Source organism: Carcharhinus amblyrhynchos, chromosome 5 (assembly GCF_965287045.1).
Source record: "Carcharhinus amblyrhynchos chromosome 5, sCarAmb.v2.hapA, whole genome shotgun sequence".
Taxonomy (NCBI): domain Eukaryota; kingdom Metazoa; phylum Chordata; class Chondrichthyes; order Carcharhiniformes; family Carcharhinidae; genus Carcharhinus; species Carcharhinus amblyrhynchos.
The window spans coordinates 35,796,742-35,813,290 of NC_137328.1; the positions used below are offsets into that span (position 1 = coordinate 35,796,742).

At 40.9% G+C, this 16,549-nt stretch overlaps 1 protein-coding gene across 1 annotated transcript in view; it reads left to right on the forward strand.

Moving 5' to 3' along the window:
- The window catches only part of LOC145343420 (paired box protein Pax-5), a 199,750-nt gene that overhangs the window by 124,659 nt on the left and 58,542 nt on the right, over window positions 1-16,549 (forward strand). The window contains exon 8 of the mRNA XM_080189649.1: window positions 12,676-12,777. Coding sequence (XP_080045775.1) covers window positions 12,676-12,777 — 102 coding nt within the window. The remainder of the gene's footprint in view (window positions 1-12,675; window positions 12,778-16,549) is intronic.

The window sequence follows — 16,549 nt, forward strand, 5'->3', positions numbered from 1 at the left end:
GAATATATTTAAGTCACGGGTAGATAGGTTTCTGATAGACAAGGGGATTAAGGGTTATGGGGAGAAAGCGGGAAAGTGGAACTGATCCACTTCTGATCAGCCATGATCTTATTGAATGGCGGGGCAGGCTCGAAGGGCTAGATGGCCTATTCCTGCTCCTATTTCTTATGTTCTTATGTTATGTTCTTATGTTCTTATAAAGAAGCCTTTTAAAGAAGACCCAAATGGAGTCATTTCTATAACTTACAGGTACATAGTGACCCTCGAGTTCCTTAATGAAGTTTTGCTCAGCCACGTTGATACTTGCATTTGTCTACAGTTAATCTGCTCAAAGTCACTTAAATTAATATTTACAATAATCAGTAAAACTCTAAACATCTTGTGGTTTCCCGGTCATTTAAAAAAAAATGCAATCATGGGAAAAACTGGTTCAAGATGAGTGTTTTTCACTTACTGAAGAAAGCTGTTAGCTGTGGAAAAGCAGCTTTCAGCGTAGTACTGAGAGTGTGCAGCACTATCAGAGGTGCCCTCTTTCAGATTAGATATTAAACTGAGGCCTCATTTTACTTCTCAGGGGGACATAAAAGATCGCATGGCTTTACATATTTTGAAGGTGAACTAGAGAAGTTATTCTGATGTCTTGGTAAATATTTATCCCTCAAACAACATCACTGAAAACAATTTATCTGGCCATTTTTAACATTGCTATTTGGAAGATCTTGCCGTATGTAATTTCATCTGTCAGTTTTCCTACATTATATTAGTCACTATATTTTAAAAGCATTTGATTGGGCTGTCCTGAAGTCATAAAAGGCAGTATATAGATGGAGATGACTCTTTGCAGTGGCACAGTGGTTAGCACTGCTGCCTCACAGCGCCAGAGCCCGGGTTCAATTCTGGCCTTGGGTTACTGTCTGTGTGGAGTTTGAACATTCTCCCCATGTCTGTGTGGGTTTTCTCCAGTGCTCTAGTTTCCTCCCACTGTCCAGAGATGTGCAAGTTAGGTTGATTGGCCATCTAAATTGACCCTGTCAGGGGTGTCAGGGGGACTTGCAGGGTAATTGCATGGGGTTACGAGAGTAGGGCCTGGGTGGGATTGTGTTTGGTACAGACTTGATGGGCCTAATGGCCTCCTTCTGTACTGTAGGGATTCTATAATTTACTTTTGTTTGTGTAATTGCTGCAAATACAGACTATGGGATAAATTTTATAAGTAGCCACATTCTGCAGAGAGTTTTGTGCAATGGGACCCTATCTTGAAATTTTGAGTATGGAGACAGGTAGGATCCCGCATGATTTCCAATTCAATTTTTAAATCAGGTGCTTTTACCTCCTGGTCCAATTCCAAACTTGCAACCTAGTGCTGTGAAAGTGTGCTCCAAACTGTCAGTGCACAATGCAATTACCTTCCTGTAATTATCTCAGGAGATCTATATTGGTCTTGAAGGGCGAACAGTACAGATTCATCTGTGTGACTCCAGAGCTTTAAGGGTTAAGTAATGGGGACAAGCTGCATAAGTGAGACTTGTGAGTTTAGAACATTTAATGATGAGCTGTTTGAGGCATTTAAGATGATGAAGGCAGTTGATAGGATAACTATGGAGAAGTTACTACCTCTTGTTGGGGGGATCCAGAAAAAGGAGGATTAATCTTAAAATTAGAGCAAAACCATTTTGAGGGTGAAATCAGAAGAAATGTTAAGCAGCCAATGTAATATTTTGAAGTGCGGTCATTGCTGTAATGTAACCTAATGCGGCGTACAATTTATGCAAGGTCATATAAACAGCAATGAACTAAATGACCAAATAATCTATTTTGTTGATGGTAAATATTGATCAAGACCCCAGGGAGAATTCCCTGCTCTTCTTTGAGTAGTGGCGTGGGTCTTTTGTATCTAGCTGAGAATATAAGTGATGTCCTGGTTTAGCGTCTGATCTGAAAGGCAGTACCTCCAACAGTGTAATCTAGGCAGCCACTTCAGTGCACTACCGAGAGAGTGCAACGATGTGGAGGTGCCAGTAAGGTGGAGTGCTTTGAGATATTTCACTATGTTAAAGGTGCTATATAAATGCACGTAGTTGTTTATTTATATATAACTATTTATGATGTCTATTTGAAAGCGCAAAATGTCCAGATTGGTTTTGTTCCATGCTAATTTTGAAATAATTCCCATGCCATTTGGGGAAAAAAATAATCTTCACAGTACTTCTATCTAGTTACATACAGAGGGTGGTGTGGAATAAAAGAGTTGGCAATGTCCCCGACCATTGCACATCTTATAGACAATGCATTACTTTTTCAAATGCATGGAATCCCACCATGGCAAGTTGTGAAACTGAATCTAATAAATCTGATAATCTGTGGACTGTCACCAGAAAATGACTGTGAAAGCTCCTGAATTATCATAAAAAAATCAACTGATTCACAAATGTTCTTCACCTTCAGGAAGGCAGCTGTCATGCCTCCCCAATCTAGTCACATTCGACTCCAATCCTATGCTATCTGGGTTTACTCTCAATGCCCTAAGGGCAACTAAGGACATGCAATAAACATTACCATGTCAGCATTTCCCACATACATTTGTAAGGAAAAAGTACTGCAGTTTTGTAAGGTTTCAAAAACTGCAACTGAGATGACTAACTAGATAATCTGTTCTTGCTTGAAGGAGGAATTCAGAAGTTTGGATTTAGATCCACTGCAAATAGAAATTAAAAAATCAAAAAAACTGAACCGAAAGTTTAACTTAATGGACAATTAAATCAATTTCAAAAATTGCAGTTACCCTGTGATTGTGAGTTTATTGATAACCATTGTGGCTGCAAAATTCAGCTCAGTAGTGCTGCAATATGTGGCTCAGTTGGTAACACCTTTATTTCCAAATCACAAGGTGCTGGGTTCAAGTCCCATTCTACAGCCTTGTACATAGAAGCAAAGGCTGGCACTCCAGTGCTGTACTATCATAGGTGCTGTTTCTTGGATGAGGTGTTAAACTGTGGTTCTGTCTGACCTGCTTAGGTGGATTCCTTGGTGTTATTTTAAAGAAGAGTTATTTCTGGCCAACATTTATCCCTCAATCAGCACACCAAACAGATTACTACTGTTTGGGGGGAGTTACTGTGCACTGGCAGCATTTCATACATTACAGCAGTGCCTACACTTCAAAAGTACCTCATTGGTCGTAAAGTGTTTTGGCATGTCAGGTGGCCCTAAAAAGTTCAATATAAATGCACCTTTTTTTCCCTTTTGGTGCCAATGTTAAGGAAGCCTGGAGCTTGTAAAACAATGGCTGAACTCTTTCTGGCTACATCTGCACACTAGTGAGGTTGTGTCATCCATACACATGGGAGGCATACAGAGTGGTGAGAGTGTGATGTGAAGCAGCGATTAAAGCTGATTTGGCTGATCACCTTCTATTTTGGATCTTGTAGTCCTGTTGTCCCAGCAGAACATGCATGTAGCAGCATGAGGGATCTCTGCAACCCTCCTTCCCCTCCCCCAGCCCTCCACTATTCACTTCCAAGGTGTTGTGACTTTCTTTTGCTGCTGCAGAACGAGTGAAGACACTATGTTCAGTATTGATGGAGGAGTTAGGAAAAGTTCTAGGATTCAGAAATGAACAGTTTCTGGATTTTGACAAGAAGTTTGGGGAAGTCTGAAGGCTTGTCAGCAGAAAGTCTGCTTTCACTAATGAGGGCTATATTTTAGTCTCTCTTGGGTTTGTGGCATGGACAAGGATATGGAACACAGGAAACGGAGAGGGGCAGCTGTGCAAGGAGGAAGAGAAGGAGGGATCTCAACGGATAGCTGGAACTACCCAGGGTCTTTAGGGAACGCTACTCCTGCCTCTAACTTAATCAGGCACAGTGTCTGAAGCACTTAGATTGCCTAAACTCCAACTCATATTGCCAGAATTTTACTGCTCCACCTGCCCCAGAATTGGGACAGATGAGGCTAGCAGAATAGCATTCTCCATTGGCCTTGGGTGGGATCTTACGAGCCTTGGGCGGGCAAGGCAATACAATTCCAGCAATAATTACCCCAAGTGTACAGCTCCCTGCAAAATTAGGGATTGGAGAATTTATCCTACGCCCCACAATTAATTGGACAAACTGAAATTTACTCAGAAAAACTCTCTCATGCCAGAATTGCTCACATCAATTGTGCATCAACATTATTTACACTCTCCAGGCATTTGTATGGAACTGCTCAAGCACATGCTTGTGGAACTTCATGACTCCAATCACATGCATACGAAAATGGTTCTGAAAGTTAAAGTAGAAAGAACTGAATGGAGCAATGAGTTCACATATTTCCCTTCAGCAGCATGAGCTGAATTGAATCCAGTATAAAGCAAGATACTGCTCTTAGCTGTGAACATGTTGTAGGAATGATCTTGGACTATTATCATCCAGTTCCAGATGGACAATGTAGGGGTGGGAGGATATTTGTGTAGGGTAGCAGGGTGGGGGGAGAGGGGGGGAATGGGATGGGGGTAAAATACAATATCAGTTTAGTCCGAACTTGTACAAGATTGCTGGATTCAACCTGAATTGCCATGAGGTTGGTCTGGTTTGGTTATGTAAATGCTAGTCTAATGCTGTGGGAATATAACTTAGTGACAGACTAATGGAAAGGTAGAGGGTATCAAGGTATGCTTTATACTGGTGTGCTAAGTAGTTGATATCTTTCTTTGATGTTGCAAATACTTAATTTAAAAAGCTAATCTATTTCTACCCAAGCTTGAAAGATTCAAGGACAAAGGAAATTGAATGGCTTCCATTCTGTGGACAGAATTTGTGGGGGCGGTGTTGGGTGGTAGAATGTGCTAACAGTAGTCAGGATTGGGAAGAGTTTGGAATACAGTACGAGAATACAGTTTTGAGAAAATGAAAGGGAATGTGGGAAAAAGGGGAACATCTGTGAGGAGTGAAGAGATTAAAAGCTTCATGATGCAAGACCAAAGGGACTGCTAATGGGATAAGTAAAGTAACAAAATGATAAGCTGAGAAGAGATTCAGAACAAAAATGAAAGGACAAAGGTGAGAAAAAACAAACCAATAAAGAGAAAAGAAACAAAAATGGGTCCGAAGTTATGATTTAAAATAGTTGAACTTGATATTGAGTCCAGAAGACAGTAAAGTGCCTCATTGAAAGAAGAGATGTCTTCCTTGAGCTTGCATTGAGATTAATTGGAATACTGTAGGAGGCTGAGGACAGAGAGGTCAGAGTGGGAGCAAGCTAGAGAATTAAAATGACAGGCGACAGGAAGCCTGGGGTCATGCTCGCAGATTGACCGACAGGGGTTCTGCTAGATGATCGCCCAGTCTATGTTGAATACTCATATCAATACTCACTGCTGAGGCCCACACATGTAGAATGGTGACTCGGAAAGTCCTGCAAAGCTGCTCTGGCATTGAATCCTCATTCATTAGAAAAATGGGGTTGGGCAGAAAATTAAAGGAAAAGGTGTGGGACTGCGGAGAGACAAGGTCAGCATTATTTGACCTGATTGAATAATGGCTCTGGACCATTTACTTTGTTATGTCCTGAAATGGGAAAAGTTCCAAGAATAAATAGGTTCACAGAATTCCAAGATAGCACATAGCATTGGTGTGAGACTGATAAAATTAAACGTGGCAAGCCAATTAAAGGACAAAAACTTGAATGAAGAAGGTGGAATAGAATTGGTTAAATACATTGGGCTGATTTATCATTGTATAGTTTGCAACGTGTCCTCATCATTATATTTATTATTAACTGCACAGCCTTATTGTTTTAAGGACGCCTTTCCTTAGCTCTTATTCACTGCACTGGGTATGATTGATTAATATAAAATGCCTTCCTTTCATTTGTGCACTACTTCTATGCAACGACAGTAATCTGCTGGAATACTCATTATTACCTACCTCCTGTCTAGGTCATAACATGGCCACTGTAATGTTCGTAGTTAATGTTAACATCTCCCCGTCTTCAGCAGGTAATTCCAGGCTACGAGTCATGCAATCGATAATTGTGTCTACCTTATCAACATTTAATGTAGAGAGGTATTAGTTTTGCCCTCTCAATCCTTGGGTCAGCACTGTTCTCACTACTGATTTCATTTAGTACTTGTAGTGCCATCGAGTGCAGATAAAGTGCAGAGGGCTTGTCAGAAAGAGTAATCTTGCCATCAAAAGCAGTCCAGTTGAATGTATGTTAATGTTGTTTTATCCAACACTAATGAGATAATGTGGGGAGGAACTCAACATGAACACTGAAAATGTAGAAGCAGCAGCAGAGCCACTGTGCTTCTGCACATTGATGTAGAGCCTCGCTGAAGACTTTATTGATGCCATCTTCTATCACAGTGGAATTTTCAGGTTGCTCTTCTTCTGTCTCATCCCTGCTTGCAGCAATTGAGGTGACACCCTACTCCCACTGTTTTCGCAGCCAGCAGATTGAACTCTAGTTATTTTTCTGCAACGAAGGCCCTTTTATGCAGACAGGTCATTAGCCTAACTCAAAGCCCCGAAGAGGAGGCTAGGCAAGCTGTAGGTTCAGCTAAATGTGAGGGTGCCACCCCATTGGACAGGATTATGATTTGCAATCGATGCAACCATAAATATAGATTCTGATATGTCTCCTTTGCTCTTTATTCACATGAGTATTGAAATAAAGATTGGGCACTTGGCTAGGATGTTGGCACAATGTTAACCAATCATACTTCAGCAGACTGCTAACATAATCAGGTCTATTAGTCCAAGCATTTCTCTTTCTACCTTCTTTAAAGGTGATGACTGACAATAAGATTTAGGTCAATGGCTGACAGTGGATCTGCGGTGCCACCTTCATCTGGAAATCTAGACTATTTCAGTTATTTAAAGAGGAACACAACAGCTAAGTCTATCCTCACCTGAAGTTCCCTGCAGAACACATTTGATGGCAAACAGAAAGAGCAATGAAGTTTGATTTTCTTGATCCATCTGAATTCAGTAATGCTGAAGACAATTAACGTGATTCAATGATCTGCTGTTCCCAGTGAGTGTATTCTGGGAATTTTCATGCTAAGAGATGATGCATGGATTTTCACCATGATGGAGAACCTCTCTATTATGGCACAAATGGCAGAAGTACCCAAAAACTGTGGAACCCATACTGAACATGGCACTTCCTATTTTCATGGGATAGTGAATTGGAGCCGTTCAAGATTCACAGATGCGCCATTCACAAAGGCCATTTAAATCATCAGCTGCCTCTACTGAAGTTGGATTTTGGTAGCCCAGGACTGTGAAACCTGAAGTGTGCAGAGTAGACCTGGTAAGATCAGGTCTGAATTTATATGTTTCTTACAATAGCCAGGGTATATGTCTGGAGAGGTAAGGTATCCCTTTGGATCTGTTTCTGGGAGGGGTTTGGATGATCAGGTGCCCTTTGAGGGAGGCCACGTGCCTTTGGAATTGTTACAAATAGAATGGATGTGTATAAAATGTGCATTAACTCATTAATTATCCGGTTCTGTGGAACTGTCAACAAACCTATCAAAATCAACTGTCAAAATTGTCAAGAGGAACTGTCAAAAGCACCTGCCAAAGGAAGCTGACAAGCTATTAAGTCATTTAAAAGTCCTGTCTTTTAATTCTTTAAAAAAGCTATTGTGAGTGTTTTTTTTAAGAAAAGTCATTGCTTGCTCAGTCTGTTGACATTGGCCTGATTGCTAGATTCCTCCTGAATGACAGATGTTACAACTGTCCATTATCACAGTAGGGTGTCTGCCATTTCACAGGTTGGTTCACAAGTGGTTATAGACTCTTTGAAGTGGACTTACCTTTTTATATATCAGGATTGTGGACTTGAATGGAATATTTGTTATTTTAAAGTTTTATGTAATTGAAAGAATTTAAATGTTGTAAATGGGTTTTTATGAATGAATGTTTCTTCAATATGGCGAAATCTGCAGTAGGGTGGGATTTTCCGGCCCTGCTGGCTGTTGGAATTATCCAGTCCCACTGAAAGTCAGTGGACTTCTGGGCGGCACAGTGGTTAGCGCTGCTGTCTCACAGCGCCACAGACCTGGGTTCAATTCCAGTCTTGGGTCACTGTCTGTGTGGAGTTTGCACATTCTCCTCATGTTGCATGGGTTTCCTCTTTGTGCTCCAGTTTCCCCCCACACTCCAAATATGTTGATTGGCCATGCTAAATTAACCCTATTATCAGGGGGATTAGCAAGGTAAATATGAGGGGGTATGGGAATAGGGTCTGGGTGGGATTGTGGTCAGTGCAGACTCGATGGGCCAACTGGCCTCCTTCTGCACTGTAATGATTCTATGACTTTTAGTTGAGCTGCCAAATCTCCCGTCATGAGGGAGTCACAAAAACCTGGCCTTAGAACTTTATTTTATAAATATTTACCTTTATCTCATCTCTTCATAGGTCCTGTGGTCTGCTGTTGGTGTAAGGGCAAAGGGTGCTGGGTGGGGATATGAGTTGACACTAAGTTGGAATAGTTGTTATAAAGGGCAAAGGGGTATGTATAGAGACTGAAGTTGGTATGGAGGGTATAAGGGGCCTTTGGGTGGATACAATGCATGAGGTGGCATGGGTTGGCATGTATGGGGCATGGGCAGCGTGAGGGAGATTTGGCTGATTTTTGATCAGTAATCAGGAGTCGAGGGTTATTGGAATAGGGCAGGAAAGTAGATGGAAGGAATGTTGTCGGATCAGCGATGATCTATTGAATGACAGAGCAGGGTCGAGGGGCCAAATGGCATAGTCCTATTTCTTATGGTCCTAGGGCTGTAAAATCCCACCTTCAGGATGGAAGGCATGTTTAATGTTCTTCTGTTTTTCACAATTTGGACACAGTGACAGAACTGCGAGGTAGGCCTTCTGCCCAAACAGTCTCTACATCCAGCATCTTTCTCACTACCTCAGGGGTCACCTGCCCCAAATTCTAATATAGCCTGTGCCCCTGACCGAAAATCTGATGTCGAGGGCAGCCAGCTTTAAAAAGTTGGGTGCGTGACACAGGGAATTCTCCTGACTCTGTGTGCCTGAGTCTCAAAGAAAAATCCAGACATCTTGTTTTCACTCCATCAAAATGAATGAATGGGGAGTCATAGCTGAGGACATAGACTGATGGAAAGGGCAGTCTGGCAACAGATGAAATTCATTGCAGAAGTGTTACATTTTGGGTAGTAAGAACGAGGTGGGGTAATTTGAATTAAAGGGTACAATTCTAAAGGGAGTTCAGCACTAAACAGACCAGCTGGGAATACATGTGCACAAATTATTGTAGGTAGCAGGGTAGATTGAAAAAGTGCATATGGGATCCTGGGTTTTATAATTAAAGGCATAGAGTACAAAAACAAAGAAATATTAATGAACATTTATAAAGCATTGGCTTAGCATTAACTGGAATATCGTCTCTAATTCTGAACATTTTTCTAAGCACATCTTCACACACAGACTTTTCCCCTTTGAACCTGCTTCCACCAGCCTTTTGATGTGGAGTTGCCGGCGTTGGACTGGGCTACTTACTACCTTTTGGATAGTGTATTTCTCATTGTAACATCGTGCTGCACAAGAACATTCTCCTCATTTGCCACTGATTCTTTTGCCAATTATCATAAAGCTGTGTTTCCCTGGTGCCAGTGGAAACAGTTTCTCATTATTTAATCTCGTGATCTAAATGCCAGCAATTTCCCAAGATACATTGCCCGTGAAATCTACGCCTTATTGGAAAGGGAAAAGAGAAGGCTTGCATTTATAGAGCGCCTTCCATGATTTCAGGACATCACAAAACATTTACAATCAATGAAATACTTTATAAGTGTAGTCGCTACTGTAATATCTGAAACGTTGTAGCCAAAGCTGCGGCAGAATGTGAAATTCTGTCACAGATTGGCGATGGAAACTGGGATTTATATGGTTCAGTACCACCACACATGATGATACAGTTATTTGTCGAGCCATCTGAGGTAAGCGAGATGGGCAACTTGATGGAAAACAACATGGATCAGCAGATGCTGTTATTTTCCACGTAACAGAGGGCAGAAAAGACCGATTGAACCAAATGCTGTTGTATTTTCCCGCAACGTACCCAGGAGAGGCATTTATCATCAACACTGTCAATGCAGGATAATCCCAGTTGTCCCCCTCTCTGCTTAGATATGATGGGGCTTTAACTGTCGACCTGAGTGAAAAGTTAGTCATATGTTGTATACTTGCTGAGGCGTTGCTAATGTGAGAACGGAGACAACTGTTGTAAATCTCTTTCTGTGTGAAAGTGTGTCTGTATACTACACCACTGCCCTTTTAGTCTGTAAGCAGCCATATTCCAAGTATAGCAGAGCTATCTGTGGACTTCTGTACATCAAGCGAGCTTCTGTTCCCCCGACACTCCTTTGCTTGTTTTTAGCCCAATAAGTTAATCGGGTGGAATCAGTGAATGGCATTTGAAATTTGAGTCTGCAGAAGCATATTTCCTTGTGCCGATTGTCAATGTCCGTTCCAATTTGTCCGTGCCACTCTTAAACTGTCTCCTGTGAATTTGCGCTATACTAAATCCTCTGAGGGCTTTGCAGAGAATCCTTGATTAAGCTGCCAGAAGAGGGCAAAATTGAATCTAAGGGTCATAAGAATCAGTCCTTTAAGCTTTCTTCATAGACAGAACAGAGCAAGTTTTCTGTCCTCCTTTCATAATGTAACAATGGGCAAATAAAACCAGTGATCAAACTCAGTGACTCTAATCGGACACTTGAATGGATTGCAGCGTTTTAAGAAGGCAGCTCGCCACCTTCACAAAGGCAATTAGGGATGGGCAATAAATGTTGACCCAGCCAAATAGACCCATATCCTGTGAAATAATGTTTAAAAATCTACTTCGGCTCCACTCAGTTGAGTATGAATGTTCCCAGCTTGTGGATAATTGTGCCATGATTCTGATAAAATCATTTTCTTTCACTGAAACAGGCTGAAAAACTAAATTGAAAAACAGGGGCTGGGAATATGAACTATTTAATTCAAACAATGGAATAAAAAGAGCAATAGCAACTTTGGCCCTAGCACCAGATACACATTAATATGCAACTAAAGAACCTGCTTCACTAAAGCTGTTAATAATTGGGCTCAATAATTATCGATTTTCATGCCTATTAGTCAGACTAGAATCCAAGGTTTGGATTCTTCTAATAGTTGTATGAAAGACTAAGCAGGAAAAAATGCCCATAGTATATTAAGGATTTAGTCATCATGCATGTATTGCCCAAGCTAGCACATCAACAATAAGCCTAGGTGAAGCTTCCAGAAGCCCAGGCAATCATTACTAGTCATCACATTAGTAATTGCTTCACTTGCCATCCTATTAACTTGGCAAGTAGATTGTTCATTGTACCGTGTCATACAAATATTGGTAGTATTGGCTGGTATCTGGTGATTCAAGTCAATGCCAAACACAGCTGTGTGACACCGGCACACAGTCTCAAAGCTGCTGGAAACCCACCTTTATATAAAGTCACACCCAGCTTGGGCCAGGGTCGTTATTGTCCCAGAATCCCCTGTCTGCCTTAGGCTTACGTGAAATAAAAAGGAGGCAAAAATAAATACTGGAAACTGATAAAATCTGGAGAAAAAGTCAGTTTATGACATTTCACTGTGTGCCCCTTCACATGAAGAGGCATTTTTGGGTGTGCATCTCGGGTGTATCAAAATAATAGGCACTGACAGTGCATTCCCTTTCATAGCAACAGAAGTCTCACATGGGTACTTCCTGCTAACAACTGATGAGTTGGGTGTATACTTTGTCATAATTGTAGACATCTTGGGTGAATATCCTTCATAAAAGTCATCTCCAGTTTGTATCCATTCGTGACAGCAGACATTTGGATGTGCATCCCTTTTTAATAATATCCATCTCTTCATAACAATAGGAGTCTTGATTATGATATCTTCACATCAAATTAAGTGTGTACCCCTTTGAAAACAGCATACATTTGGGATGAGTGACCTTCTAAAATAACAGATATTTGGACTGTGTACATCCCTTGAAATTAACAGGCATTTTGGGTGTGTACCCTTTCACCACAACAGGCATGGTACCTCTTCAGGTGAAAATTTTCACTCTTCAGAGTGAAAATCGCTCAGGTATGTACCCTATCATGGTAACAGAAATCTCGAGCATTCAACTCTTCACACAACACATCTCAGGTGCGTCCCTGTTGATGACGACTGGTGGCTTAGCTGCGTAGTCTTTTATAGTGATAGGTGTTATCTAACTATTCTATTTTTGTCTATAGTCTAATCATATCCACTTTGTCTGTAATTTCACTGTAACCCATCTGTCCAAGATCTAAATAAATCTGTGTCTTTAGTCTCAATGTACCCATTCTATTATCTCATTGTGTTCCCTCATTCTGTAATCTCACTATATCCCCTCATCCTGGCAACATATTAAAGCAGTGCTTACCTCATTTTACCTGATGTCATGTCAGCCTCAATGATAAGTCAGTGCATGGACCTGCATTAAGAGACCACCTACCTAGAAAGACCACCGGACATCAGTCCCAGAGGTTGTCATTACAGCAGCTTTCACAGTGTTGGTGGTGTGGGGACCTGATCATAGCACGAGCCGCAGGCATTAGTGTCAGAGACATATCTAAGAGCTTGTCTCAGCATCATACATTTTGTTTTGTCTTCCAGGTCGTGATTTGGCCAGCACGACTCTTCCTGGCTACCCTCCGCATGTGCCCCCCGCTGCACAGGGCAGTTACTCAGCCCCAACGCTGACAGGGATGGTGCCTGGTGAGTGTGAGATTCAGCATTTGGAGCAGAGTGCTGAGTTTAGGGGAGCTTGTGAAATGTATCAGGTTTTGTGTGTGTTCACTGGAGAGAAGGATTTCTTTTACAGTTACTGGCTGAAAAAGCACTGGGAGTAGGAGTGAAGACACTGGTCTCATTAACCTCTATACAGTTAGACACTTCTCCACAGGGATAAAACACTTAGATACATCTCTAATATTTCTTCTTTCACTTAACTGTCAGATTTACTAATCTCCTGGGACGTTCAACATTCAGCGACAGAAAAAGGGTTTGATGTTCAAGATAGTGATGTGGGTAGAAAATCTAGTCATTAAACAGGACTCAGAAGCCCAGCTGTCCTTTAAGAAGACCGGTAATTTGTTTTTAATGAAAACATGCATTTTATTTTTAAATGACCCTTAACAAATTAGTTTTCAGTGCTATTTATTAATGATGTGACTCAGTGTTACATGAACAATAATAAGCCAAACACTAGTTTACTGACTGACTGCAAAGCCAGCAATTGCAACTAAGAAAATAAGGAGGTCAAACATTAGAAAATAAAAATTTAAATAGGGTAGAGGAACAAAAGAATCTGGGAGCACAAATTACTAAAATTATATGGTTAGTATGGCCATGAAAAAACAAATTCAGCAGAAACATTTATTTCTAGAGGGACAGAATTGAAAAGTAGAGAAGTTATGCTAAACTTGTTCTGAACCTTGGTTATCTCACATTTGGATACTGTGTACACATCTATCTGCTTGTGTCATATTGTTAAAAGGACATTGGCAAGGCCAGTCAGAATGTTTCCTTTAACAAAAGTGGCACTAGAAATATTGTACTTGCCAGGAAAGGATGAACTAGTTGCATCTCCTTTGGCGTCAAATGGATATGGCTGAGGGGTGACCTAACAAAGGCATTTAATATTATTGTAGGTTACAATAGAATAGACACAGAGAGAATGTTTGCACTTGAGGGGAGAAGCAAAATTAGAGCCCATGAATATAGGATAGTCGCCAGGAAACCAAATAGAGGATTCAAAAGAAATCCCTTTACCCAATGCAGAGCCCACTACTGCAGGGAATAGTTGAAGCAAATAATATGGACACATTTAAGGGAAGCTGGATAGGTATATGAGGGAGAAGTGAAATGCTGATAAATGTTAGCTGAGGAAAGATGGGAGGAGGTATAAGTGGAGCTGGCTGTGTTAAATGGCTTTTTTCTGTTTGATTTGCTATGTAATTCTATCGGCAGAATTCCCTGGCCTTGCCCGCCGTGGAATCAGAAATTCTCACTCAAAGTCAGTGGACCTTTCGCTGGTCCGTCAAATTTTCTGTCCCACCCTCAACAATTCCTATGGTGAGCAGGATCGGAAAATCTGGGCATGTATCTGATTTTCTATTTTTCTGTTTCTCTAAACCTCACTCTCCATGTATGTGTCTCTCCTTCTTTGTATTTCTTTCTTTGTTTTTCTTTCTTCCTTCCTTTGCATCTGTCTCCTGTGTCTGCCTGTCTCTCATTCACACATTCAATCATCCACTTGGCAGGCACAGAATTAACAGTGATAGAAAATAATGATCAACAAACAAGGAAAAATTAAAAATGTCACCAAAGTTTGTGACACATACCAATCTTGAAAATCCATCCCAAATAATATATTGATTCCCCAGGGGAGTGGATACGAATACAGTGCTGATAAACATTGCACAAACCTTTCATGATGCTCACAGCTGTGGGTCTATTTTTAAAAATTATTTTATGGGATATGGGCCTCACAGGCAAGGCCAGCGTTTGTGCCCATCCCTAATTGCCCTTGTGAAGACTAGTAATTTAGTGTTAATATGATGGTTACACGCCTTCCAAAACAAAATTTATCTTTTTTGTACATATTGAAACAATGTGATTGAAATAAAATAGGCGTACTGTTTCACTTAATCATTCTGCTGAATTCTCACCAATTCCTACCTCGGTTCAGGCAGATGTATTTTATTAAATGTATTGTTTCAGTCCTGGAGTACTTTCTCTGTCCACCTTGTTCTGGTATAAGTACAGATCTTACAAATGCACTCTTCCTGTGTAGAATCACACGCACATGTACCAAGAGATAATTTTGCCCATAGTTTTCAACGTGGCCATCCATCTGTGATTCTCAGTTAGTGCCATCTGTGAATGAGGCTCTTCACTAGCTGGCAGAGCATGTTTGGGAAGAGAGACTGCTTACTCACCATGGTTTACAACTGTGCCCAATTTTCTCAGCCGCTGAGTCCAATTGGAAAAGGAAATCCAGGCAGAGCAAAATGGATGCCCAATTTGCTGAGAATCTATTTCACATTACTGACCAAGACTGTGTCCAAAAGCTTGTACTGTCTGCTGTAATCTAACTGTGAGATTTTATCAAAAAAAACCTTATTTTAAAAATGTTTTAAGGTGAGAAAAACATTATAGCCAATGGCAATCAATGGAATATCAGTATTTATCAAACTAGGAATAAATTGTTCCCCAAATTTCTGTGCATTTGTAATAACAAAATTACCATAATTTGCTCATTAACTCAACTAGATCAGTCAAGCATTTTTTTTCAAAACGGGCAAGGGCGGCTCACTGCTACAGTCTGCTGGCAAGTTAAGCCACGTGAAAATTAGCATGCAAATGGTTGAGCTGTCAGTTCCACATTCACCAGTCTGGTTCATTTGAAATCCTTGTCAGACTTCCCATTCCAAAGTACCTGTGTCCAGAAGAACCATCTTGGGGCACTTTGTGAAAGACACTTTGGCTAGTTTCAACTTAATCAATCATATCAGCTTGTTCCGAAGCATGGCTCTTCAGCAGGGTAGAGGGCATTATGGAGAGAAGAGTCTCTGGGCCCCTCCATGGAATTTCACTGGAAGAGCAAAGTTGGAGTTTAGGAAAAAGAGACTGGTCATTGACAGAGCTGTGATACAATAGAGAGAATCTCAGTGAAAAAGACTATGACTATGTTGCTTTACAAAAAATAAACAATGACATGTAGTTCTGCAGCCTTGTCCTGCTCTTCTAAGCACATATCACTTTCTTTGTCCCTAATAGGACCCCTCCATCTCTTAACTATCCAATTACTGTTGGAGGATTTTGAGGTCCTTTTGATGCATACTACCATTCTTTTCTCTTATTCTCTCTTTGCCACTCTTAACGTTCTTCTTCCCTTTCCTTTCAAATACTGTATTTGGCCTGGTTCTCACCTGAAGAATTCACCTGAAATGCATCATTTTTTACTTCATATCCCTTGTCATGAAAAGAAGCCTATTTTTGGCTTTCTTCACTAGTGCTGCAGTTGGAATATACCTAGCTTGTATTGTACCTGAAGTATTTCTTCCTTCATGATCACCTATCATTCTGTTACAGTTTCTCCTGTCAATGTTTGGTTCCATTTTAGGCTGGCTGGATCGTTTCTCATAGCTCTTTCCCAATCTAGACATTCTTTACATTGGTCCTTACTTTTCTCCGTTACCAGTGTAAACCTTATGATACAATGATCACTCTTACCTAAATGTTCCCCCATAGACACTTAACCAGACTCATTTTCCAGCAGCAGATCCAGCAATGCACCTTTCCTTGTTAGAGTCATAGAATGAAGATGGTTTCAGAGAGGGAAGGAAAGAGAGAGAGAGAGCCAGGCTAGTAGGGGAGCGATGGGGTCATTAGAAACTGTCCAGTGAGAACCTGGGGGTGCGTTGGTGGTATAGTGGAATTGTCATTGGACCAGTAATCCAAAGATCTAGGGTAATGTTCTGAG